This window comes from Dama dama, chromosome 29 (genome assembly GCF_033118175.1).
Source record: "Dama dama isolate Ldn47 chromosome 29, ASM3311817v1, whole genome shotgun sequence".
Taxonomy (NCBI): Eukaryota; Metazoa; Chordata; class Mammalia; order Artiodactyla; family Cervidae; genus Dama; species Dama dama.
The window spans coordinates 66,122,604-66,150,491 of NC_083709.1; the positions used below are offsets into that span (position 1 = coordinate 66,122,604).

At 43.9% G+C, this 27,888-nt stretch overlaps 2 protein-coding genes across 5 annotated transcripts in view; both read left to right on the forward strand.

Moving 5' to 3' along the window:
- The window catches only part of UNC13B (unc-13 homolog B), a 202,054-nt gene extending 194,808 nt beyond the window's left edge, over nucleotides 1–7,246 (forward strand). For 3 of the 4 annotated variants that reach the window (XM_061132177.1, XM_061132175.1, XM_061132176.1), the window contains 10 exons: nucleotides 163–240; nucleotides 481–569; nucleotides 808–960; nucleotides 1,082–1,205; nucleotides 1,313–1,369; nucleotides 1,560–1,640; nucleotides 2,591–2,738; nucleotides 5,083–5,175; nucleotides 5,354–5,513; nucleotides 5,678–7,246. In XM_061132177.1, coding sequence (XP_060988160.1) covers nucleotides 163–240; nucleotides 481–569; nucleotides 808–960; nucleotides 1,082–1,205; nucleotides 1,313–1,369; nucleotides 1,560–1,640; nucleotides 2,591–2,738; nucleotides 5,083–5,175; nucleotides 5,354–5,513; nucleotides 5,678–5,963 — 1,269 coding nt within the window. In that variant the 3' untranslated portion in view covers nucleotides 5,964–7,246. Of the gene's footprint in view, nucleotides 1–162; nucleotides 241–480; nucleotides 570–807; nucleotides 961–1,081; nucleotides 1,206–1,312; nucleotides 1,370–1,559; nucleotides 1,641–2,590; nucleotides 2,739–4,225; nucleotides 4,283–5,082; nucleotides 5,176–5,353; nucleotides 5,514–5,677 lie in introns of all 4 variants that reach the window. The other variant, XM_061132174.1, reaches the window with a different exon arrangement.
- Nucleotides 7,247–7,502: 256 nt separating this feature from the next.
- The window catches only part of LOC133048775 (phospholipid-transporting ATPase FetA-like), a 106,394-nt gene continuing 86,008 nt past the window's right edge, over nucleotides 7,503–27,888 (forward strand). The window contains exons 1-2 of the mRNA XM_061132535.1: nucleotides 7,503–7,645; nucleotides 8,985–9,151. Of these exons, the coding sequence (XP_060988518.1) occupies nucleotides 7,503–7,645; nucleotides 8,985–9,151 (310 nt within the window). The remainder of the gene's footprint in view (nucleotides 7,646–8,984; nucleotides 9,152–27,888) is intronic.

The window sequence follows — 27,888 nt, forward strand, 5'->3', positions numbered from 1 at the left end:
TTAAGGAGAACTGTCAGCATTGCTTCCAGATCTCAGTGCTTAGGCAGAGACGGGTGTAACACGTGCTGTAAATTCCCTGTGGTTTTTGGAGTCATGTGAGAGAGGCAGGGGCCCTAGACTGCGTTCTGTGCTGAATGGAGCCACTTCGGTCTGTCCCCACAGCCTTGCATCCTGATGAACAACATGCAGCAGCTGAGGGTGCAGCTGGAGAAGATGTTTGAGGCCATGGGAGGCAAGGAGGTAGGTCTAAGGTCCAGGGTTGCCGCATTCTCCCTTTGTTCCCGAGCTCCTCAGCCGCAGAACTCTGCCCTCTCCTGACCGGGTCTGGACCTGAAGTTTAGCTTGGGGTTTGGACTGGTTTGAGCTGAGAGATTTGAGTCGGCATTGGGGTAGAGGCCCTCGGAGGGAGGGGTCGGGACACAGGAGGGAAGAAAGGCCTAAGAGAAGCAGCTGAGCCAAGCCTGCCTCCTGTGGATGCAGCTGGACCCTGAGACTGCAGACAGTCTGAAGGAGCTTCAGGTGAAGCTGAATGCAGTTCTGGATGAGCTCAGCATGGTGTTTGGAAACAGGTCAGTGGCCCCAGAACGCCCGGCCCTCAGAGCCAAGCGTGGTGCCTGGCCAGTCCCGGAGCCCCGGCCCCACTGGCCTCCACCCAGCCGCACCCTTGTGCATCTTCCCCTCTTCCTGCTGGCCTGCGCTGTTGGAGCTGCACCATGGGTGTGCCAGAGCGGGACCGAGCCACCGGAGCTGCTTGAGGGCCAGTGTGTACGGGGGCCGAGGAGGGCTGCACTGTGGGCACATGTGTAGTTTCCAGGTGCGGATCGATGAGTGCGTTCGACAAATGGCTGACATCCTGAGCCAGGTGCGGGGCCCAGGGAACGCATCCCCCAACGCACGGGCCTCGGTGACCCAGGATGCAGACAGTGTGCTCCGGCCTCTCATGGACTTCCTGGACAGCAAGTGAGTACAGTACCCAGGGCTGTCCTGTGGGGACGAAGCAGGCAGAGGCAGTCAGAGGAGCTGCTCAGGGAGGGGTCTCTCAAGCACTCACCCCATCCTGACCTGCGGCCTGGCCCTGCAGCCTCACGCTTTTTGCCGCTGTGTGTGAGAAGACGGTCCTGAAGCGGGTGCTGAAGGAGCTCTGGCGGGTGGTAATGAACACGATGGAAAGGACGATCGTTCTGCCTCCACTCACTGACCAGACGGTAAGGACAGCTCCTTTCCACTTCCTCCTGCTGTGTCCCTTACCCAGCTCCCTGCTTCCTAATGGGGTTTGCACTTCTCTACTTTGAATGATTCTCTCTCTGCCCAGGGCACCCAGCTGATCTTCACTGCTGCCAAGGAGCTGAGCCAGCTTTCCAAACTCAAGGTACTCTGGATACGTGGGGTCCTTCTGCAGCCAGGTGGGAGGGGCAGGGGTTGCCTGGAGGGGGAAATCTGAGCTCTGAAGACTGAAGAGGAGGAGAAGGAGATGGGCATGCAGCTGTGGGCTGACAAGTGGGAGACTTTCGTGACAGCCACAAGCTATCCTGATGTTGTTGCTTTCTCTGGGGCCCCAGGACCACATGGTGCGAGAGGAAACACGGAATCTGACTCCAAAGCAGTGTGCCATCCTTGACCTCGCCCTGGACACCATCAAGGTGGAGAACACCCTCCTCCAGACTGTCTTCCTACCCTACCCTCTTGGTCCTGGCATTCCACTCTGCCAGATTAGGGTTTCCTTGGGCTCTTGCCACCCCACATCCAGGAGAGAGTGGTTTTTGTGTCTGTATCTTTCTCTGTTACATCCACATTCCTCTTGGGAGCAACCAAAATGGTACCTTCTGTGTGGCCTCAGGTAAATCACCAAAGACCTAGAACATTTGTTCTTGGCATTTGAGGACACTTTAGTTCACTTAGTAACCTCATTGTCATTCTGGAATATTTCCCAATGGGAATTAATCTTCCAGATCCAATATCCCAGATCAGGCTAACCTCTTCATTTATGTTTAAAATCATTCGAGTTTCAAAGGGTATTTTTTCCCCCGACTATGCATTCATTTATTCAACCAGACAACATGTGTCCAGGCACTATACACTAGGAGGGATGCAGAGAGAATCAGATATGGTTCCTGCATCAGGACACTTATAATCTGGTATAATTTGGCAGTAACCAGACTCTCATCTGGTATAAGGTGGTAATAAAGCAGGTACACATGGGCTGTGATTCAGGGCACTGGGGAGAGAGGTATGTCCTAGGTATAAAGTGCTCTAAGGGTTCCCAGGGTAAAGCACCACTTCTGATTGAAAAGCTTCTGCCTAAAAAGCTTCTATCCCATTTCTGTGCCTGTCCATATAGATTCATCCATCAGACATCACATCCAGAAGCGTGGCTATCCCTTACCACTCCTGCCAGATACTCACATAAGACTCTGCACCTGAGAGACTGTGACCCTGGCTCTGTGATCCTGATCTTGCTTATTGAATGACTCCCTGTCCTCTTCTGGCATCTTTGCCGGCCTCTGCTTGGATGTCCTTTCTCTGAGGGCATTGTTGGGGAGTTGCCTCTCTGAAGGGGGATGACGCAGTAGCGGTTATTCTTGTCTTTCAGCAATACTTTCACGCCGGAGGCAACGGGCTGAAGAAGACCTTCCTGGAGAAGAGCCCAGACCTGCAGTCCCTGCGCTACGCCCTGTCTCTGTACACACAGACCACGGACACTCTCATCAAGACCTTCGTGCGCTCACAGACTGCCCAGGGTAAGGCCCAAGGGTTTTGGGTCCCCGCGCCCCGCCCTAAGCTGTCTCTGCCCCTAGGGAGTCAGTCTCCTGTGGCCCTCAGGGACGCTCCAGGTACTTCTTCAGAAAGCCCGTCACACACAGACATCAGGATTTTCTTGATGGACCCTAGTCCTTACCCCTACCTACCCCAGACTCATACCCGATAGGAATCCCAGAGATCTGGGAGATGTGGCTGAGCTTTCATTTCCCAACATCATCTGGCCAGTGCATGCGTGTTGAGCTCAAGGAATATACCCTGTTTGATAGGGAAAATGTGTGAGAAAGCCTTGAGAATGAGTGGTTAAGATACTCACGAAGTCTTACAGCTTTGGGAGCCAAAGGTTTCCCAGATTCTCCAGTGTGGATGAGAAGAAGACTAAGGGGGTGATCCGTGGGAGCACTTGAAAGGAGGGTGCGGATCACGGGGCTGTACAGACCTAAGGCTCCAGCCTCGTGGGTGATGCTAGTGCACGGGGCACCCAGGCAGCTGGTTCTCTCCCCACAATTTCCAGTCCTCAGGACCCCTCCCTGTCTCTAGGCAGGCCCATCCCTAACAAAACATATCTGCACAAACACGGCTCAGACTGAAATTCAGACCCTGACCCTGAGGAGGTCCTCCTGGGAAGGACCTTCAAGGTGCAATCATTAATTGCTCCTTCCAGGGAAACCTAGGCATGCTGCCTGGAGGAGTGAACTTGGCAGGGGGCTGGGGGTGGGAAGGCTTAAGCCTCACTGAGCTGTGAACTGACCCGGATGGGAAGAGGGAGGGCATCTAAGTAGTTAGGATGGGGTTGATGGAAAGTGAAGAAATGCAGGGGGACCTGCAGTACTGTTTCATTTTCCATGTGTATTCTTATTTCAAGTCCAGAGTGAGAAGAAAGAGCAAAAGAAGTTATGAGCCTTGCTCAGCAAGACAGGGGGATCTTTCACAGAGTTGAGTATGTGTAAAGGCCCATAACATCAGAGAGGCTAGGAGTTAATCTAAAAGGCTTTTCAGAGACACTGAGCTTTGAGCTAGGTATAAAGATGAGGCGAGGCTGGAGTGGGCACCCAGGAAGCAAGACCAGGCAAGGGCGGTGACCATAGGGAGTCTGCAGTCGTGTGTGTGTGTGTGAGTGTGTGTGTGTGTGTGTGTGTGTGTGTGTATGTGTGTGTGTGTGTTCCACCCACTGCTTTGTTATTCAGAGCCTAGGAAATTAGGGCCCACAGCTTTCTCTGTTGTGTCCGCCGGTCTCAGAACCTTCTGTATACTCTACCGCCTTGTCCGTGATGTGCAAACTGTTCAGTATAGTCTGGAGCAGTCACCGGCCCCAGTTCTCGGACTTCTCTCCACCCTGCTCCATCTCTGTGCTCCCTCGGAATAAGTGTAGCGCTGCTCTGGATGCCTGTGGACTTCTTAGACTCTAACTGATTCTTCTCTCTCTGTCCTGCCGCTGCTGCCTCTTGGCTTGCCTGTCCTCACGTAGTGCACGATGGGAAAGGTATTAGGTTTACTGCCAATGAGGACATTCAGCTGGAAAAGGGTACGTTATACACCTGCAGATGTGAATCGAACACGGGCTAACACTGTCCCCTGTGAACTAGAATGAGCTGCTTAAGGTGGGGCTGAGGGAACCAGATGTCAAAGGTCAGAAGTTCTATCCCAAGTCTCAGAGATGGGCAGTGTATTTGTACACTCCGAGACGGGGTTAACAATAGTTGTCTTCAGAATTCCCCCACTGCTCCATCTGAGGACAAAAAATAAATTTTATCTGGGATGTAGAGTACCGGGGTTTTCCCCAAATAGAGTGAGGCCTCTACTGAGAGGAGCCTGCAGACTGCCAGGGGGCACTGGGGAGCTGTGTGTGGAGAGGCCCAGGTTTGAGTAGGAAGAAGTCACTGTGTGCAGCCCATAGGTGGGAAGGTGCTGCTTTGGGCTAGACGGGACCCGCATTGTTCTGCTGAGAAACCGCGGGGTGGACACAATATTCAGACCAAAATATAGGATGGCGGCACTGTCCTTTCCCAACATCTTTCAATGAAAAGTTCTTCAGCCCAGGAGATAAGAGAAGTCTGGAGAACCTGAGAGATTCCAGTTGTAGTTTTGGAAGAAGTTTCACCTAAAATGTTCTCACCCTGACTTGTATTTTAATACACAGCCTCATTCTTCATCTCTTTTCTTTTTCTTTCCCCGTGGCTCACATCTCCATAGCTTCTGTGGGTGACTGCTTCTTGCTTTAGGGTGTAGAATAGTAGCCTCCCAGCTCTTGGTTTTACCTGGAGTAACTGGGCGTAAAGTCTTCCAGTTCTCCAGTAGGGAACCATCTGTCCCTCTGCCCGCCAGGCTCCGGTGTGGATGATCCTGTGGGAGAAGTCTCTATTCAGGTGGACTTGTTTACACATCCTGGAACTGGAGAGCACAAGGTCACGGTGAAAGGTGAGTGGCATGGATACACAGGCTTGAGACCTTTTCTTGTCCAGTGGCCCCATCAGTCAGGCAGGGACTGCTTATCCTGACCCTTCAGCTTAGCCCTTCTCCAAGGGGAATCCCAGCTGGGGACTCAAGAACTGGGAATGCGTGATGGGTTGCCTCACAGGTTTCCATGTTTGTGTAGTGGTGGCTGCCAATGACCTCAAGTGGCAGACAGCAGGTATGTTCCGGCCCTTTGTGGAAGTCACCATGGTTGGCCCTCACCAAAGTGATAAAAAGAGGAAGTTCACAACCAAGTCAAAAAGTAACAACTGGGCTCCCAAGTACAACGAGACGTTTCACTTGTAAGTTATGGTTGGGGGATCTGAAGGACTTTGGGATGGGGGTGATCTGTGGAGTAAGAATTAAGAGAGGAGAGAAGGGATGGGCTGGATGGTGGCTGGGGTGAATTCATTTGAGGACGCCCTCATCTCTGGTCTCCTATCTTCCATCTACCCTGTGCTCACAGCCTCCTGGGAAATGAAGAGGGGCCAGAAGCCTATGAGTTGCAAATATGCGTGAAGGATTACTGCTTTGCGCGGGAGGACCGTGTGCTGGGGTTGGCTGTGATGCCTCTGAGGGATGTGGCAGCCAAGGGCAGCTGTGCTTGCTGGTGCCCCCTGGGCCGGAAGATCCACATGGATGAGACAGGCGTGACCATTCTCCGGATTCTGTCTCAGAGGAGCAACGACGAAGTGGCCCGGGAGTTTGTGAAGCTCAAATCGGAGTCTCGTTCCATGGAGGAGGGGAGCTGAGCACCCAAGCTGCTGTGCCGACCAGAGGGCACCAGTTCCACAAGTCAGGGATAGTAGGACTTAACTACGTAGTCACCTTAGATCCTCACAGTCAAGAGGCTGATTCATTCAGTTAGGAATGTTTAAGGAAAAATCTAGGGTGGTGTGAGTGTGGCTTTTCACAGAAAGGGTCTGAATCCCTGACCAGCAGGTCTGTGGTGCTAGGAGCTGGGCTGTGGGGCTTACCACACAGGGAGATTTTTCACGGAGGGGCAGACATTTCTGAGAGTGTCAGCCATTCTTGGTAGAGATCCGTCACTCCCACACCCTTTTCTCCCCCTCTCCATACCACACCTAATCCAGTTAGATCCATACGTACCAATCATTAGAGGAACACGTTTAGGGGGCCTGGAGCTTGTGCCTAATTAGGTAAGTAATCCGTTGAGTCTACAGGTATTGCTGAGCCCTGTAGTCTGAACTGGAGTGTGGCCAAGACAGGAACACACAGAAGTGAATGCAGACCATCCCTTGAGCAGAACCCAGCAGTGTAGAGTGGCTCAAGTGAGTACAGGGCATTGAGACCGAACAAGATACCTTTCAGCAATGAGCTATGCTCATCTCTTCCCCCAGATTAGCTGTCATGAGTAGAACCAGGTTCACATGGTGCTTCAGAGGCCTGCGCAGAATTTCTTTGGAACCCAAGCACCAGGGGCCACCTGCCCAGGAGTCTCCCTACCTTACTCCTTTAGGAAGGGGAGTGATGCTTCAGGACATGAGAGGCTCTTAAGTATACATATCTGAGAGCTAGTTGAAGAATCCAGGAGAGAGGGCTTCTTCATAGATAAACCCTGAACAAAGCCAAAAATTGTGGAAATCAGTCTAGAAGGAGCCCTGTTCACCTACGGCCACTGCCTTCTGGTGGTCCTTCCCCTTGCGGACAGAATCTAGCCTTCGTCCTCACTCCCTTTCATCTAGGTCAGCCGCTGTCCCCCTCATAAACCGTTCAACTCTACAGAAGGAACTTAGACTATGATCCCTTGGTACAGGCTGGATTGGGGGGGACGGGGAGCAGCGGGGGAGGGGGGCTCAACACTCCCAGGGAGCCATGCGGACTTCCCAGGCCCTTGCTCAGAGATGTGACATGATCCTTCAGTATCCTCATAGCAGCCTCTTGGACTTCTTGAGGACTCTGCATTAGCCATTACATGAAACAAGAAACGAAGCATCTTTGCTGTTTTAAATTGTATGTGCCATTGTTAAAAGAAATTATTGACTAGTCTGTAATAAATTATCTTGTAGCAGCCTTTGGGATCTGGTAATTCCGGTAAAGTGTGGAAAGCTGTAGAAATGACTTTCTAATATAACGATAGATTTGGACCAGCGGCTCTTTCCTCCTCCCCGCAGTCACAAGCGGAGGAGCCTTTCCTATGGGAAGAGCAGCGCTCTGAAAGGGGGCGTGGCTGGCGGCCGGCTTGGGGCGGAGCGGTGTGGCGGGAGGCGGGGCTCTCTCTGGGCTGGTTAGTGGGGCTCCCGGGCACCTGCGCAGAAAGGTGCGTTGAGATGGCGGGCGTTCCCTGGAGTCGACGGCTGCGGAGCGATGGTGAGAAAGAGGCGCCCGAAGGGGGCGCCCGAGGAGAGGTTATCACCTCCGTCCCGAGACTGAAGAGATTGTACCCGTCATATCGCACTCTGTATATTTCCCAGTAACTGTCTGTCTTTATACTTGTAAACTGTTCTCCCAATCCTCCCCATCCCCACACTGGAGTATATGGGTTTCCTGGGTGCTTCAGAGACTTATCTGCCCAGATACCTAGCAGAGGGGATCTTCCCCCGCAGATTCCTTCCAGAGGGTATCTGTTTGTCTAGTTAATAAAGCAGATATCCCCCAGACCCCCAGTCAAGGTACATTCCTACTAACTCGAGGAGTTTTCTGTCCACTTTTCCAGCATTTTCCACAGAGTCTCTGAGAAGGAAGCCGTGAATCCTATGCCATATTTGACTTGAAAGTGGCACGTTTGCTATCATTCCTCTCTCATATGGAGCTGGAAACCTACCCCATAAGGAAAAGTCAAACTCTGGTTGATAGCCTACAAAAGACTTGCATTTTTGAATTATTAACTAACTTAAAAAAAAAAAATTAACATTTAAAAAATGCATATTTCCTGTGGGGGGGAGGGGAGGGATTGGAAAAGCTGTTAACTCATGTACCCGGAAAATGACAGGTGGTTGGAGCTCAGAAGCAACTAGCAAATTAGTTTTCTACAGTTTATATAGACTCCAGGGACTTCCCTGGTGGTCCAGTGGTTAAGACTTTGCTCTCAGTGCAGGGGGAATGGGCCCAGGAACTAAGATCCGGCATGCCACAAGTAATGGCCCCCCCAAAAAGCACTGAGTAGACTCCATTATTCCTTATTTTGTCATACTGGATTTTACTTTATTTACCTGGTGCCTGGGAGGCATTTGAGTTTGTAATCCCTGATGTAAGACTTTGGGTAATTTTCTGTACCAATACTCTGAGCTCTTAATGGAAACTAAAATCCAAAGAGGCTGGATATATGTTTAAGTTATCTTTGGTTTCTGTGATCCCCTGATTAGGATCAGAGATCATACTAGTAGTTAAAACCCAGGGTGAAATCTGTTTTAAAGTGTTCTTTATAAGAGAATTCAATCAGAAAAACTGCAGATGGCTTCTTGGTGCATTTGATCTTGAAGAAATCATGTGACAGCTCCTCTCTGGTGGCGTCAGGCTGAGAAACAAGGTGCTGTTTCTCTGAACACCTGGTTTTAAAAGGGCCTGACTTTAGTCTGTACTGAAAGTGATGTCTCAAAAGTGCTGTCTCCTTCACTCCAGACCACATAGATGGTAACTGTCCTCTCGGTGGGAAATAACAAGCCTTGTAGTATCGAGTTGGAGGTATTCTACGGACTGTATCTAATCAAAAGTGGAATAGAAGTACCTCTACGTGGATTTTTTAAAAAGAAAAATCATTTCTATCAGCATCAGTGTATAATTCACCTGGTCATTGTGAATATTTGGGCTAGCTCCGTGAATGAACCCCCCAGCTCCTTTTCTTCAAGCAGCATGGCTAAGCTAAAGAAGCAACGTGGAGTCGTGGAGGTGGTATTGAATTGGGAGTCAGAAAACATGAACAGGAGTCTCCGCTCTGCTACATACCAGTCAGGGGACCTTGACTTTGAACCTTTCAAAGGCTGGTTGCTTGCATCTGTTAAACGGACTACGCATCCCTGCTGTGTTTACCTCAAAGGGATCAAATGGGCTTTTTTAAATTGGAAAGCACTTTGAAAACTATACATTTTCTTTAGGTGTATAAGGGATTATTATCATTATTACAAATGATCCTCTGAGCTCTGATAACTTCCAAGGAACTTGTCTTTCTGTGTCCTGGATTCAAAATCAATAAATCTGTGCTATGTACATCATATGTACCAGGTACTCATCGAGGCATGGAGCCTAGTATTGAACAAAGCAAAGCCCGTATGAATTTAGGAGTGAGTAATCATATTGAGTGCCCGTTAGGTACCCAGTGCAGTATCACAGCCTGGTGAAGTAGCAGGCAGAGTTTAGATGATGAACTTAAGTCTGCAGCTGTAGAGCCGTGAGCCTCCCTATGTGAGCCTGACCCTTCCCATCTGTAAAGTAAGGTGCTGAGACAAGGTAAAGTCTTCCCTGGTGGCTCAGTTGGTAAAGAATCTGCCTGCAATGGGGGAGACCCAGGTTCGATCCATGGTTTGGGAAGATCCCCTGGAGAAGGGATTGGCAACCCACTCCAGTATTCTTGCCTGGAGAATTCCATGGATAGAGGAGCCTGGTGGGCTACAGTCCATGGGTTCACACAGAGTTGGATGTGACTGAGTGATAACATGGCTTCCCTGTTGACTCAGACAGTAAAGAGTCTGCCTGCAATGCAGAAGACCTGGGTTCGATCCCTGGGTCAGGAAGACCCTTGGAGAAGGGAATGACTACCCACTCCAGTATGCTTGCCTGGAGAATTCCTTGGATAGAGGAGCCTGGCAGGCTACAGTCCATGGGGTTGCAAAGAGTCAGACATGACTGAATGACTTTCACTTCAGCCAAGGTAAAGTCTAAGGTTCTCTTGAGCTAAAATTTGTTTGTTTGGAGATTACAATTGCTCAATTTCTCTGCAGTGAGTTTATTGTCCTGCCAGGATGCTAAGACTAACAGAGCCAAGCAGTCTTAGAACTACAGGGACAACAGAGTGCCAATGTCACTTGAGTTTCAGCAGAATAGTAACAGCAGTGTTGCTCTGTGGGTAATCGATGCTTAGACTTCTTGGGACACCACGTAGGCATGGAAAAATGGGAAGCTTCAGGTTAGAGGAGAGGAAGGAGACTTGATTGAAGACACTGGAAATTTAATGAGTGGAAGAACAAAGGAGAAGAACATGACATTTATTGTTTTCCTAGTGTATCAGTCAGGAGTCCTTATAGGAAAATAATTGGTGGATTCAAAAGAATTTAAGAGAGTTTAACCAAAGGATGATTTACAGACATATGATCATTGTTAACAGAAACTAAAAAGAAATGGTGAAACCCAACAGTGGTGAATCAGTAGCACTCCTACGCCTCAAGGGTAAGAAAGGGGAGTGTTGTTACCAGGGCCCAGTGAGAACTACAGTTTGGGAGACTGTCCGACAGGAAGCTATAGCCGTAAGTGTTAAGCAGGCATCATAAGGACCTAGACAAGGCAGCAGGAAGGTAGAGGAATAAATGCCCTAACCTTTCTCCTCTTGCCCTCTATTCTCCAGCTGGTACCTTAAATTGACAAAACCCAGACAGAAGCCCGGGGCAAGGTAGTTTGGATAATGTAGTTCATTGAGGTCAGCTTCCCAGAGCAGGGCAGAGGGAGTTGGCTCGGAGGAGGCCCAGCAAACAGAATAACCAGCATACAAGATATCTAGGGGAGGAAAAGTCACTATGGACCCTTTCCAAGGAAGTTATCCCTCTGTTCAAATTCAAAATCTACTCTTAGGCTTAGTCTCTTTAGCTGTCATTGTCCAAAATTTTACTCAGTCAATGGGAATGGCGGTGTATTGCCTTTGTCCTAGAGTGATTGTGAGGATCGTGTGAAAGTGCCTACATGAAAGTGCCTAGCACATGCTGGAGGCTCAGTGTATTTTAGTTCCTTCCTTAATGCATGTGCCTAAATGGCTCCTTGGCTGAAATGCTTTTCCAGTCAAGGCTTCAAAGGGTTGCTGGAACTGAGTGAATGAAGGGGAGAATACCAGGAGATGAAGTCAGAACTCTGTAGCCCATCGTAATGACTTTGGCTTTTAAACAGAGTAAGGTAGGAAGTCATTGGAAAGTTGTGTAACTTCTGATATCAGGGTTTCTGTTATTCACTAGGGTATCACTTGTTCATTTAAAAATATTTATTTAGAACATACCACATGCTATGTACTGTTTTAGGCACTGGAGATGCATTGATATGTAGTCCCTACCCTCAAGGATAATGTGGTCTTTAAAGGAGACAGATGACTTCAACTTAAAGCGTAATATTAAGATATGAGTAAACATAGAAGCTCATAATAAGGACATCATCCTTGGGGCATCTGAAAGGCTTCCTGAGCAAGATGATGTAAATTCAGTCTTTTCCGTAGAACTTAGCCAAGTCTAAACAGAGGGAAATGAAGTTCTAGGAATTTAGAGTGATATGTGTACTTGGCACTTGGGTTTGAAAAAAAAAAAAAAAGTTGGTGATGAGCTGGAAATTGCAGGTAGCTTATATCACTGAATTTTGGCTTTGTGTAGGACAATGGTTAGAGATAAAGCAGAGAAGTAGGCAGAGGCCAGATCATGAAGAATTTATCCTGAAGGCAGTGGTGGGTTTTTAAGCAGCAAGATAAGTCACTATGGCAAGATGAAGAAGAGTCAGTTGAAGTGGGGTTTAGGTGGAAGGTGGGAACGAACAAAACTGCTGGAGACTATGAGGCTAATAATGGTGGCCTGAACTTAAGTAGAAGCTTTGGGGATAGTGGTAGCGGACTATTCCAAGTTAACTTTTTATTAATGAGGGAGAATGTACAGAACTTCATGATTGATTGTTAAGTGGGAGAATGAAAGAGCATTGTCAGAGATGACTCGGGTTTCTGGCATGGGCTACTAGGTAAATAATAAGACTAGTAATAGATGTCCAAAGACAGGAAATATAAGAGAAAGCACAAATTTGGGATGTGTGGGAGGTTGAGAATGGAGGTGATAATGTCAGTTTTGTAAATGTAGATTTTTCATTGTAAAATGCATGTTATGTTAAATACACCATTTGAAAGTGTACAGTTACATGACACTAAGTATATTCACAGTGTTTCACAACCGTCATTACTGTCTGGTTCCAGAACTTTTTTATGTAATTGTGTTTATTTATTTTGGGCTGCACTGGGTCTTTGTTGCTTCGTGTGGGCTTTCTCTAATTGCAGCGAGCAGAGGCTACTCTTGGTTGTGGTGCATGGGCTTCTCATTCCCATGGCTTCTCTTGTTGTGGAGCACGGGCTCTAGGCACACGGGCTTCACTGGTTTCGGCACACAGACCGCATTTGGGCTTGTGAGCGCTATAGTAAGTGCAGACTCAGTTGTTATGTCGCAGGGGCTTAGTTGCTCCATGCCGTGTGGAATCTTCCTGAACCAGTGATTGAACCTGTGACCCCTGCATTGGCAGGCAGATTCTTACCCACTGCATCACCAAGGAAATCCCAGAACTTCTTCATCTGCGAAGAAGGAATGCCATCCCTATTAAACAGTCACTCCTCAATACACGTAGATTTTGAGGCAATTGTGTGACATCCAAATACAGATGTGAAATAGATATTTGAATATGCACTACTAAAGCTCAGGATAAAAATTCAGGCTGAAGATACATATTTTTGAAGCATTAGCATACAAGTAAGGGGTTCTCAACCTGGGGCCTGTTGTCTCGAGTGAGAATCTCTGGAATGTCCAAACGCATATATTTCTGCTCTAGAACAGATTGTCTCTTTAGGTGACTAGCCATAACTTCATGCTGAGTAATCTTTTTTTGGCTGTTAGGTGGGTATAGAGAGTATCATTTACAAAATCAACAATAGGGAGTTAACTAAATTGCCATAATTTACAAGTGTGTGTGTATCCAGTATAATATAAAGTGTGAAAATGAAAGTCACTTAGTCGTGTCTGACTCTTTGCAACCCCATGGAATCCTCCAGGGCAGAATACTGGAGTGGATTGCCATTCCCTTCTCCAGGGGATCTTCCCAACCCAGGGATCAAACCCAGGTCTCCCGCATTGCAGGCAGATTCTTTACCAGCTGAGCCACCAGGGAAGCCCAAGAATACTGGGATGGGTAGCCTATCCCTTCTCCAGGGGATCTTCCTGACCCAGAAGTCAAATCAGGGTCTCTGGCATTGCAGGCGGATTCTTCACCAGCTGAGCTACCAGGGAAGCCCAGTATAGTGTAGACTTTCTGATACACAAGCAGTTTTCAAAATATTAGATCTGAACAGCATCAGCATCCCCTGTATTTGTAAGAGAGATGAATTCTTGGGCACCACCACAGACCTGCTGAATTGGAATCTCTGGTCGAGGGCCAGAGGAGGGGGAGGGGGGACAGCCACCACGTGATTCTGATACATATTAAAGTTTGAGAAAAACTGTGGGGGACTGTTCCTGGCCAGCTCTTTCAGTCCAGTAATACAACAGGAGTTCCTGGTTTTCTCGTTATCTTTTATGTAACAAAATCTTCATGGCAACATTTTGCAATGGCTGATGAATTCCTCATGAAAAAGTTCTCTTTGAGTACTCTTGTCCATCTGTGACCTTCTCTGTCATCCGAATCATAGATACAAATATTAGTACCTACATGCTATTTCCCCCTTTAGCATGCAGGAGTTATCTTCAACAACTGTAACGGTTGTTTATTTATAGATAACTGTGTCTGTCTATAAATTGTAGACTGTTCAGTGGAAAAGAAAATATTTCTGTGAATACCCTTCCTTTTCTATCTAGTCCTTTGTCTTGGAATCTCCCAGTCTTCTGCTGAGTCATATCCTTGGCTTTGGAGAATATGAAATGAATCTCACTGAAATTGCACCATTCTTTCTTCTCTACCCCTGTCAAGGAATATTCAGCTGCATGGCCATGTCTAGAGATGCAGTAGCTATATTCAAATCCTTGTGTCCCCTGGAATAAATAGCCATAGTCAGGAAGAAATTAGAAGCCACAGACTGATTCTGAAGAGAATTGGACTTTGTCATCAAGACCAGTCAAGGAAAGTTTTCAGTTTCTGCCAATCCAAGGCTTAAGTCAGGCAGTGCAGTATTTTAGTTGTCTCTGTCTTTCTAAGAAGACTATACACTAATTGAGGGCATGGATGATATTTTTTTGCATTTTTGACCATGTCTTAGCTAACATGCCCTGGGCATTCAATAATCACTTGCCAAATTTAATTTACTTAATCCAGAAGTTAGAATATAAAGATTTAAATTCTGGCCCTACCTTTAAGCCACTGAAAGTTAACTTACTTAACCTTTGATTTCCTCATCTGTAAAACCTAAGTCTTGCCCTTTCTACTTCCCCTGTGTAAAAATCTGAAGAGAAAATGTATATGAAGTACTCTTTAAAAAAATACAGAGATCTGAAAATGGGAACTTACATGATAATTTGATTTGTGTGCTCTCTACCTTAGAGGAATAGTTGGTTCATTCTGATTGAGGAGAGAGAATGATATGGAATGGTGAGCTAGCAGTTGAGAGATACTGGTTTGAATCCTGATCGCCTTTAAATTCTTTGGGTCTTAGTCTTCTTTTATCTCGAATGACAGAGCACAGATCAGGTTACTGCAGTGGTTCCCAGCTTTGGATATATGTTGGAATCCCCTGATACTGAAAAATACAACTTGCATAGACTTGATTTAGTTGGTCTGGGATGCATGCTGGGTCTCGATATTTTTTTTTAACTCCCCTTTATTTTAAATCAGCAGAGCTGTTTATTCAGTTTAAATTTTACACAGGAATCCAGGTTACAAAACATCTATCAGTAGGACTTCTGCAGTCACTTTTTTAGGACTTTATAAACTCTGACTACTGGTTCCTTTTTCTGATATCCCATTTTATAACTCCTATGGCTTCATGGAACACTGATAGAAAACCATTGAAATAGACAATTTCCAAGATCTTTTCCAGTTCCCAAACTAGGTTTTGGCTCTATGTCTACTCACAAGATCTCTGTTCTTTTTCTTAACACCAGCCTGACTTGGAGGTTAGCTTTCCATTTACTTCCTTTTGATTACCTGGCTCTTTTGCTCCGAGGTGATGAGTAGTCTAAAATTCAACAGGCAAAAGCACCTCTAGGGTATCATATTGTCATACCTCCTCCTGATCCAGTACATCCAGGGTGGGGGCCAGGTATCTGTATTTTCTACAAGGATTTTTCAATTGTCTTTGAAACAACTGATCCATGAATGATACTTTTGGGAAAGATTGTCTTAAGAGATTTTGGGTCAAATGTAAAGCAGTAATGAATGATGAAATGCAGGATCATAGTAGAACACTGGATTTCATCCTGGACTCAGTGCCAGATCTGTCAAAGAGGAGCATCTGGGCATTTAAGGCTCTAGTTTATACTTCTGAACCAGGCATGTGACCAGAATTCTCAGTAACCGCCACAGATGCCTACTTGACAGTCACCTCTTTTTTAAGGTCACTTATTAAGTTTTATAGAAAGAACACAGCTGAGCATCATTCTGTTGGACAATCACCTCTTCATTTGGGGTCATGTGTATGAGAAGGATGATATAGAATCATGGTCACCAGGGGTCAGGCAAGTGAAGTGAAGTGAAGCCGCTCAGTCGTGTCCGACTTTTTGCGACCCCATGGACTGTAGCCTACCAGGCTCCTCCGTCCATGGAATTTTCCAGGCAAGAATACTGGAGTGGGTTGCCGTTTCCTTCTGCAGGGGATTTTCCCGACCCAGGGACGGAACCTGGGTCTCCAGCATTGCGGGCAGACGCTTTACCATCTGAGCCACCAGGGGTCAGCCAAGCAGGATTCAAATCTCTATCACTGTGACTCTACCACTCTCTGATTGTATGTCCCTGAGCACGTCTTAACCTTAGACCTCGGGTTTTTCCTCTTTTAAAAAGAATAATACCCTCTTCTTAGGCCCAGATTTTAGTAAAAATTAAACAAGATCATCTACCTAAAGCATGTAGGAAAGTATCCAGCTCACAGTAAATTTTTTCAAATTGTAGGTATTATTCTATCAGCAGGGCCTGAGCTAACTGACAAGGAGTTTTTTGTTTTATTCTTAGGTGGTGTTTCTCTGAGATTAAATATATAAACCTTTTAATTCAGGTAAGTGCTTAGCTCATATCTGCTGAGATACCCAAAGTTCAGTAACAACAGTAGTATTTGCTTAGTGCTACACTGTACCATGTTCTACTCAGAAAGCCAGGAAATTGGCAACTTGTGCTCTCAGAGCACTCAGAATGGAACTGAAGCGACCAAGAAGCTTCTAACAATTTTGAATTTCCAAGAAACTTCTTGGTGCAAGACTCAGACGACTTCCCTCTGACCTGGCTTGAGACTATTTTTGGCTGCAAAGGTGGGATGAAAAAAAAATTATAGAGTTGAAATTATTATAGAAAATTTTTGGTTTTAACCACTGATGATATTAATTCACATTTGAGGGGAATGTTTCAGTGTTCTTTTTAGAGGGCAGTGAGAGGGATGTTCTACCTATAGACTTGAGGCAGACAGATAAGTGCTTTAATTTTGAAGGTATATAAGAGAGAAAGCCAAAGATCTGCTGTGATAACCATGGTGGAAGTGTCTTTCAGTTCAGTTCATTCGCTCAGTCATGTGTGACTCTTTGCGACCCCATGAATCGCAGCTCTCCAGGCCTCCCTGTCCATCACCAACTCCCAGAGATTACTCAAACTCATGTCCATCGAGTCGGTGATGCAAAAGCTAAAGATGAGAAAGTGTTTTTCATATATGAACTTGCAAGGGGAAATAGAAATAGACCACCAGGAACTTTCACTTGGCTAATTGAATTAATTGGGATTATTGACATTCTATAAAATGGATCATGATTTGAATACCCCTTCTGTCAGTGGTTCTGTTTCCATGTGAGTTTAAGGGAGGATGACTGAAAGGGTTTTGTTGAACTTGTTTCTCTTTTTATAGAGGCCTAACTTAGAAACTAATTTCTTCATTACCGGACCATGTACTTTGCATCCTTAGTGTGATAATTTGTCATATTAGTATCATTTTCTGATATGGCTGTTTTGGAGAAAGCTTAGATTTTCTACCAAGGTCTGGAACTAAACTCTTGACATAATTCCAACAAAATAACTATTGATTGTTGTATGAGAGGATTCTCTCTAACAGAAGAAAAATTTTCTCTTGTAGTTCTTTGTGGACATACATGCTTTTAAAGAATTTGAAAAACAATAAAAGAGCTATAGGATTTCCAAAGAGTGTGTGTGTGTTTGAGGAGGAGAGGGAGTTGTTTTGGGTTTGGTAAAACAAAATCAGTTCCATTTGAGCTACACTTGTTATAATTTTAAAAGCTGAGCTTTGAAGGATGGGTGGATGGATTTTAGCTAAATAGAGGAATGTGAGGGTTGTATAAAAGAGAATTATCCTGAGATTGAGAAGGGAGAGTTGTTTAATATTTCGCATGAAACCTTATGTAGTTTGAATTCTTTTTAAGCTTATGTATACTTCATGTACATGCAAGAGGTTATATACATTTACCCAAATATTGCCGTTAATGTCTACATTTGTGGCTTTCCAAATCCTATGGTGTTTGATTTGACTCTGATTTTCTAACATAGGAATTTTCACTCTTCTTGGCCTGTTCATAATCTGTTTTTGTCTAGTGATGGCATCAGCACATGTGTGCCTTTACAGACATGCTGTCTGGTTAAGATCTATGCCCATCTTTGTCTTGCTCTGTCTTTATGGGAGCCTGTAGTATTTACCTAAACACATTTTTAGGCCTGAAGCTGTTTTCGCTTGATGTCCTTTAATGTAGGCCGTTGGCATAGTGCCAAAGCATTGTTCCATAAAAGCCAGTCTGAGTTTGGGGCAGAACAATGAGACTGAGGTAAGGCTTTGATTATCTGCCTCAATCCAAGGAACAACAAATTTTACAGTATGTAAAGAGTCTTAGCTCTTTTTAAAAAACAAACAAACAAACAAACAAAAAAACGCAAAGCTTATTAAGAAAGTTTTAAAAGCTTAGGACCTCTCCTCAGAAAAAATGCACAGGTATAGACAATTTTAGAAGGTTCACAACGTTTCTAGAGTTCATCTGTCAAGCCTTGGCATTATAGAAAAAAAAAACTAACTCATATTAAGAAGTGGACAAGGTGTATATCCTTCAAGTAATTCTGCATAAATATTGTATCTCAAGCTTTTAATTTATATTAAACATCATTAAGTTTAGAGTTATACCTGAAGTAAAGATAGTCTATATTCTAGAATTGTGTGCTTTATCTGTCAGATCTTTCTTAGAAGAGAGCACTGGCCCAAACTGAGGGTTTTAGAAACAGGACTGAATTAAAACAAACAAAAAAAATTCACGTTCCTTGCGTTACAAGGACTCCTAATCATAGGACCACCAGGGAAGACCATCTTTTCATCTTTAAAACGGAAACTCTGTACCCATTGAACTCACTTTCTCCCAATTGCCAGCCCCTAGGATGGCAACCACCACTCTTCTTTCTGTCTCTATGAATGGGACTGCTCTAGGTGCCTCATAAAAGTATAATCATACAGTGTTTATCTTTCTACAACTGGCTTATTTTACTTAACATAATGTTCCTAAGGTTCATCTATGTTGTAGCATGTCATAATTTCCTTCCTTTTTAAGGCTGAATAATATTTTGTTATATACATATGTGTGTATGTGTGTTGTTTAACATGTCACATGTTGTTTAACTATTTGTCAGTGGATATTTGGGTTGCTTCTCCTCCTTAGCTATTGTGAATAATACTGCCAAAAGCATGAATATACAAATCTCTCTTTAAGTCCTTGCTTTCAGTTCTTTTGGATATATATCGTAAAGTAGAATTGCTGCATTGTATGCTAATTCTGTTTTTAATTTTTTTAAAAACCACCATATTGTTCTCCATATCAGCTGCACCATTTTACATTTCCACCAACAGTGCACAAGGATTCTGATTTCTAATTGCATTCTAATTTCTCCACATCTTTGCCAATAGTGTTTTTTTCTTTTTTTAAAAAATAGTAGCCATCCTAATGAATGTGTTGGAGTAGGTTTTGCACACAAAACGTAGGAAGACATCCTGAGACTATGGTACATTTTCAGAGCCTTTGAATGCACCAGTGTATGAGGAGGGAGCTGTTAAGGACACAGGGCAGATTCAGATATGAAAACCACCTAAGCTGGAGATAAAGTTGATAGCCTCCTCATGAAAATTAAGGGACTTCTAGGTATATAATCATTATACAAAAATCAAAAGTTTTCTTAGTCAGTAGCAATTATAAATTAGAAAATATAATAGAGTCCATTCACATTAGGAACAAAATCTTAAACTGTCTAAGAATAAACATAAAAAGAAATGCAGAAAACTTAACTGTAAGACTTTACTGATAGACAAAAAGATGGCCTGAATAAATGACAAAATGTAGGCATGTTTGTAGATGGAAAAAAATTCTGAAACTATGTACTTTATTTGTATAAATGTGCATAAATGCAAAGTAAAAGTTATGGAAAGAGGAATAGCAAACCGTTAACAGTGATTCTAGAAAGGGGAGTGGGATGTAGTGGTAGATATTATGAAAAGGGACTTTAATGTTTTATTTTGTATTCCTCTGTCTTGTGTAAGTTTTTAAAATAAGAATGTACTAATGTATTATTTGTGGGGGAAGAAAAACTTTCTTAAAAAAATGAAAATAACTTGAAATATTTCACGGCCTTTTACTTCTGCATAAAGATGGGATAATCTAATTCTCACAGTGTGTAGAGCCCCAGTCCCTAGGCTTTTTGGAAGGTATTCAAAGGGAAAGAAAATACAATTCCCATACTTCAAGATTATAGATTGACAAGGAGTTAAGGCTCCCAAGCATCACCGACTCAATGGACATGAGTTTGAGTAAACTCTGGGACTTGGTGATGGACAGGGAGGCCTGGCGTGCTGCAGTCCATGGGGTTGCAAAGAGTCAGACATGACTGAGCAACTGAACTGAAGACTCCCAAAGAGTAGAATGGCAGAAGTAAGTACATAAACATCAGTAAATAAACATCACTGGAAAATAAATGATTTTTTCAGATAACAAAATTTATTTTCTGTTCAGCAATGTTTCTGTTCTAACCATTTTAGACGAAACACTTTCTAAAATTTGTTAGATGTTTTCTCACTTTCTTAAATAGAATATACTAAGCAAATTTTAACCTTTATTTTGATGACTCAGTGTTACATGTTATGATACTGTATTATTTCTAGTGCCTTCTGGAGCTATTGAATTGTATGTGGCTTTTATTACTATCGTTTTTAAAACATTTACTTATCTATGGGTGTGCTGTGTCTCCGGTGCTTTGTGGGCTTTTCTCTAGTTGCAGCGAGCAGGGGCCACTCTTGGTTGCAGTGTGCGGGCTTCTCATTGCAGTGGCTTCTCCTGTTGAGGACCACAGGCTTTCAGGTGCGAGGTTTCAGTAGTTGCAGCTCCTGGGCTCTAGAGCACAAGCTCAGTAGTTGTGGTGCACGAGCTTAGTTATTCCGCAGCCTGTGGGATCTTCCCCAACCAGGGATCGAACCCACGTCTCCTGCTTTGGCAGGCAGATGCTTTACCACTGAGCCACCAGGGAAGCCCCTTTTATTACTGTATTAAATAGCCCCTCCTTGCTTGACTTGAAATACTTTAGTGCATAAATTTCATGTTGTCTACCTTGGCTGTTCAATGGTTAATTGTTGCTTACCACTAGCTCTCTGCCGAATATGAACATTATGGGTAAGGGGCTGCTGTAACACAAAGTGACTGCACTTCAGGGGAGACAAGAGAAGAGGGCTTCTTCTCTATTCATATTTACTTCTCACAGTTTTTCTCCCCACATTTTCCCTGCCATTCCTGGTTATCCCCTAGTTGTTGGTATACATTTTTATATTAATCATAATAATGTGGTGGTTAAAAGTACAGGCTTTGAAATCAGACTATCTGTGTTCCGTACTGGCTTTGCCACTTACTAGCTGAGTGATATTGCTCTTTACAGCATCAGACCTTGCTTCTATCACCAGTCACATCCACAACTGGGTGTTGTTTTTGCTTTGGCTCCATCCCTTCATTCTTTCTGGAGTTATTTCTCCACTGATCTCCAGTAGCATATTGGGCACCTACCAACCTGGGGAGTTCATCTTTCGTGTCCTATCTTTTTGCCTTTTCATACTGTTCATGGGGTTCTCAAGGCAAGAATACTGAAGTGGTTTGCCATTCCCTTCTCCAGTGGACCACATTCTGTCAGACCTCTCCACCATGACCCGTCCGTCTTGGGTGGCCCCACACGGCGTGGCTTAGTTTCATTGAGTTAGACAAGCTGTGGTCCGTGTGATCAGACTGGCTAGTTGTCTGTGATTGTGGTTTCAGTCTGTCTGCCCTCTGATGCCCTCTCTCAGTGCCTACCGTCTTACTTGGGTTTCTCTTAGCTTGGACGTGGGGTATCTCTTGACGGCTGCTCCAGCAAAGCACAGCTGCTGCTCCTTACCTTGGACATGGGGTAGCTCCTCTTGGCCACTGCTGCAATATTGCATAGGAACCTGGAATGTTAGGTCCATGAATCAAGGCAAATTGGAAGTGGTCAAACAGGAGATGGCAAGAGTGAACGTCAACATTCTAGGACAGCAAACTAAGATGGACTGGAATGGGTGAATTTAACTCATGACCATCATATCTACTACTGTGGGCAGGAATCCCTTAGAAGAAATGGAGTAGCCGTCATAGTCAACAAAAGAGTCCAAAATGCAGTACTTGGATGCAATCTCAAAAACCACAGAATGATCTCTGTTTGTTTCCTAGGAAAACCATTCAATATCACAGTAATCCAAGTCTATGCCCTGACAAGTAATGCTCAAGCAGCTGAAGTTGAACAGTTCTATGAAGACCTAACAAGACCTTCTAGAACTAACACCCAAAAAAGATGTCCTTTTCATTATAGGGGACTGGAATGCAAAAGTAGGAAGTCAAGGAATACCTGGAGTAACAGGCAAATTTGGCCTTGGAGTACAGAATGAAGCAGGGCAAAGGCTAATTGAGTTTTGCCAAGAGGATGCACTGGTCACAGCAAACACCCTCTTCCAACAACACAAGAGAAGACTCTACACATGGCATCACCAGATGGTCAACACTGAAATCATACTGATTATATTCTTTGCAGCTAAAGATGGAGAAGCTCTATACAGTCAGCAAAAACAAGACTGGGAGCTGACTGTGGCTCAGATCATGAATTCCTTATTGCCAAATTCAGAATAAAACTGAAGAAAGTGGGTAAAACCACTAGACCATTCAGGTATGACCTAAATCAAATCCCTTACGATTATACAGTGGAAGTGAGAAATAGATTTAAGGGACTAGATCTGATAGACAGAGTACCTGATGAACTATGGATGGAGGTTTGTGACATTGTACAGGAGACAGGGATCAAGACCATCCCCCCAAAAAAAGAAATGCAAAAAAGCAAAATGGCTGTCTAGGAGACCTTACAAATAGCTGTGAAAACAAGAGAAGCAAAAAGCAAAGGAAAGATATTCTCATTTGAATGCAGAGTTCCAAAGAATAGCAAGGAGAGATAAGAAAGTCTTCCTCAGCAATCAGTGCAACGAAATAGAGGAAAACAATAGAATGGGAAAGACTAGAGGTCTCTTCAAGAAAATTAGAGATACCAAGGGAAAGTTTCATGCAAAGATGGGCTCAATAAAGGACAGAAATGGTATGGACCTAACAGAAGCAGAAGATATTAAGAAGAGGTGGCAAGAATACACAGAAAACTGTACAAAAAAGATCTTCATGACCCAGATAATCACGATGGTGTGATCACTCACCTAGAGCCAGACATCCTGGAATGGGAAGTCAAGTGGGCCTTAGGAGGCATCACTATGGACAAAGCTAGTGGAGGTGATGGAATTCCAGTTGAGCTATTTCAAATCCTGAAAGATGATGCTGCGAAAGTCCTACACTCAATATGTCAGCAAATTTGGAAAACTCGGCAGTGGCCACAGGACTGGAAAAGGTCAGTCTTCATTCCTATCCCAAAGAAAGGCAATGCCAAAGAATGCTCAAACTACCTCACAATTGCACTCGTCTCACACGCTAGTAAAGTAATGCTCAAAATTCTCCAAACCAGGCTTCAGCAATACATAAATTGTGAACTTCCAGATTTTCAAGCTGGATTTAGAAAAGGCAGAGGAACCCGAGATCAAATTGCCAACATCCATTGGATTATTGAAAAAGCAAGAGAGTTCCAGAAAAACATCTATTTCTGCTTTATTGACTATGTCAAAGCCTTCGACTGTGTGGATCACAATGAACTGTGGAAAATTCTGAAAGAGATGGGAATACCAGACCACCTGACCTGCTTCTTGAGAAATCTGTATGCAGGTCAAGAAGCAACAGTTAGAACTGCACGCGGAACAACAGACTGATTCCAAATTGGAAAAGGAGTACGTCAAGGCTGTGTACTGTCTCCCTGCTTATTTAACTTATATGCAGAGTACATCATGAGAAACGCTAGGCTGGAAGAAGCACAAGCTGGAATCAAGATTGCCGGGAACCTCAGATATGCAGATGACGCCACCCTTATGGCAGAAAGTGAAGAGGAACTAAAGAACCTCTTGATGAAAGTGAAGGAGGAGAGTGAAAAAGTTGGCTTAAAACTCAACATTCAGAAAACTAAGATGATGGCATCTGGTCCCATCACTTCATGGGAAATAGATGGGGAAACAGTGGCTGACTTTATTATTTTGGGCTCCAAAATCACTGCAGATGGTGATTGCAGCCATGAAATTAAAAGATGCTTACTCCTTGGAAGGAAAGTTATGACCAACCTAGACAGCATATTAAAAAGCAGAGACATTACTTTGTCAACAAAGGTCGGTCCAGTCAAGGCTATGGTTTTACCATTAGTCAGGTATGATTCTGAGAGTGGAACTATAAAGCAAGCTGAGCACAGAAGAATTGATGGTTTTGAACTGTGGTGTTGGAGAAGACTCTTGAGAGTCCCTTGGACTGCAAGGAGATCCAACCAGTCCATCCTAAAGGAAATCAGTCCTGGGTGTTCATTGGAAGGACTGATGTTGAAATTGAAACTCCAGTGTTTTTGCCAGCTAATGAGAAGAGCTGACTCTTTTGAAAAGACCCTGATATTGGGAAAGATTGAAGTCAGAAGGCGATGGGGATGACAGAGGATGAGATGGTTGGATGACATCACCAACTCAATGGACATGAGTTTAGGTGAACTGCGGGAGTTGGTGATGGACAGGGAGGCCTGGCGTGCTGCGGTTCATGGGATCGCAAAGAGTCAGACACAACTGAGTGACTGAACTGAACTGATACTGCACTGAGTGATGTTGGCAAGTTATTTAGCCTCTGCTTTGCCATAGTTTCATCATCTGTAATATGGAAATAATAATAATACACTGGTATTAATAATACAGTGGTATTCATGGTAGTAATACTAATCATAAGATTATTTTAAGGGTTAAGTGAAAAAAAGATATGTAAGTGCTGACAACATAGTGAGCTCTGAATTAATGTTACCTTATTTATTATTCGGAGAAGGCAATGGCAACCCACTCCAGTACTCTTGCCTGGAAAATCCCATGGATGGAGGAGCCTGGTAGGCTGCAGTCCTTGGGATCGCTAAGTGTTGAACATGACTGAATGACTTCACTTTCACTTTTCAGTTTCATGCATCGGAGAAGGAAATGGCAACCCATTCCAGTGTTCTTGCCTGGAGAATCCCAGGGACGTGGGAGCCTGGTAGGCTGCCGTCTATGGGGTTGCACAGAGTCGGACACAACTGAAGTGACCTAGCAGCAGCGGCAGCAGCATTTATGATTGGGCTTCCCTGGTAGATAAGATGGTAAAGAATCTGCTTTCAATGCAGGAGACCTGGGTTCAATCCCTGGGTCAGGAAGAGCCCCTGGGGAAGAAAAATGTATTTCCTTCCTTCCTTCCATTCCAGTTTTCTTGCCTGGAGAACCCCATGGACAAAGGATCCTGGCAGGCTACAGTCCATAGAGTCACAAAAAGTTGGACATGACCGAGTGACTTAGCACTTTTATTATTAAGTTTAATAATAGAGCTCTCCTCTTGCCTATTTACGTAAAATGCCTAAGCTTTTAGCTTGTAGACACTTTGTCATTAGTTTTGGCTGCCCGGTGGTCAACATGCCTTTAATATGTTAGCTTTCATTTTCAATTAAGTCCTTAAGGAATTTCAAATTCAAATACTTTTGGCATGAGCTAAGCCCAGCATAATTAGGAAACTGAATCTGCTACTAAAAAAAAAAAAAATCACAGATCCAAAGCTACTTATGTATAATCTTTCATTTTGCATGCCACTGTCTTCTCTCCAAGCCTGACTTCTTAAGAGTTTGCCACGCTGTCACTCAGTGACCAAGTACAAGATAGAAATTCAAGTACAGGCCTTGTTAGCAGGTATTAGAAAAGTCAACACCAGTATCTTGACCTTGTACAACTCCAGGGCCACAGTTCCCATTGCGGTCTGTGAATGGTAACCACTGAAGGTATGCAGTGTACAACCTGGGTGGCCCCATATGTTGCCTCAGGCAAGGTAGCCAAGGAGATTAGACCTTCATTTTCTTGAACAAAGGGGAGACATTCTACAAAACAAAAAAAGAATCCTGTGGTTTAAAATGGAGAAATGTTCACCCAAAGGATGGGAATGGGCCTTAAATTCAGGACTTAGAATCAAAACACATGATTCCCAGGTCTGTTTTTTTTCCACTTAATATTTCTCAGAGCCTTAGTTTTCTCAACTGTAAATGGATAATTACCTTTCCCTATATCTCAAGCTTAATGAGATAATTTTTATAAGCCATGAAACCTAAACAAATGCAAATGATGAGTTTCTCTTATTTCTTGTTACAGTTTTTGTGCTAAGGAAAAACCGTCTTCAAAAGGTTTGTGATCTATGGTTTATTCATGGTTCAGAAACTTAAAGGAGTTTTTTTTTTTTTAAAGTAATGATTGATCTAGCTCTGATGATCAGATGCAAAGAGCATTGCATAATGTTCTGTATAATGAGGAGTGTTTCTGAGAATATAAAATGAAGAGAGATGGAACTGATGGGGGAGAAAAGTATAATAGTTAATGGATTTTTTACTCCTTTAGTTACTCTTGTAGTGAATTACATATTTTCCTACTCAAATAAAAGATCCAGCAGGTTTAAAGCAATAAAGTGAAGTTTAATGAATAGTATAATTATAAAATTCTAAAATCCATGGGTTGATAAGACCAAGTACACCTTTTTTCTTTTTAAATTTATTTTTTTAATTGGAGGAAAATTGCTTTACAGTTTTGTGTTAGTTTCTGCCATACAACAACATGAATCAGCCATAGTTATATGTATATCCTCTCCCCCTTGAGTGTCCCTCCCTTCCCCTGATCCCTTCCCTTTAGGTCCCAAATACACCTTTTAAGAAAAAAAATTCTTTTTTCATCTCTTGGTTATCCCTTTGAGAGAGCCAACTACTAAGAAAACTGCTTGACCTCCAAAAGATCCAAACAGGAACATTTTTAAAATTAATTTTATTGAAATATAGTTGATTTATAAAGTTGTGTTTGTTTCTAGTGTACAGCAAAGTGATTCGGTTGTACACAGATATAATAGTTTGCATCTGCTAATCCCAAGCTACCAATCCATCCCTCCCCCACCCCTCCTCCCTGTTAGAAACCACAAAGTCTATTCTCTCTGTGAGTCTGTTCTGGTTCATAGATTAATTCATTTGTGTCATATTTTAGATTCCACATGTAAGTGATATCATATGATATTTGTCTTTCTGACTTACTTCATTTAGTATGATCATCTCTAGGTCCATCCATATTGCTGTAAATGGCATTATTTCATTCTTTTTTATGGCTGAGTAGTAGTCCATGTCAGTTCAGTTCAGTTGCTCAGTTGTGTCTGAATCTTTGCAACCCCATGGACTGCAGTACGCCAGGCTTTCCCGTCCATCACCAACTCCCAGAGCTTGCTCAAACTCATGCCCATTTTTGATTGGGTTGTTTGTTACTGAGTTGTATGAGCTGTTCAAACAAGGAAATATTGAGTAACAACAAAACCCTGGGGCCACAGAGGCCTGTGCACAATTACTAAGTTTTGACACCTTATTTACGTTTCTGTTTAGCTTTTCCCTTTGTATCTTCCATTTTAAAAATGTATATCTAACTATATCCATAAAGTTTTTCATAACTGGATATCAGTTCAGTTGCTCAATCGTATCGGACTGTTTGCGACCCCATGAATCGCAGCACGCCAGGCCTCCCTGTCCATCACCAACTCCCAGAGTTTAGTCAGACTCATGTCCATCGAGTCGGTGATGCCATCCAGCCATCTCATCCTCTGTCGTCCCCTTCTCTTCCTGCCCCCAATCCCTCCCAGCATCAGGGTCTTTTCCAATGAGTCAACTCTTTGCATCAGGTGGCCAAAGTATTGGAGTTTCAGCTTCAGCATCAGTCCTTGCAATGAACACCCAGGACTGATCTCCTTTAGGATGGACTGGTTGGATCTCCTTGCAGTTCAAGGGACTCTCAAGAGTCTTCTCCAACACCACAGTTCAAAAGCATCAATTTTTCGGTGCTCATCTTTCTTTATAGTCCAACTCTCACATCCATACGTGACCACTGGAAAAACCATAGCCTTGACTAGATGGACCTTTGTTGGCAAAGTAATG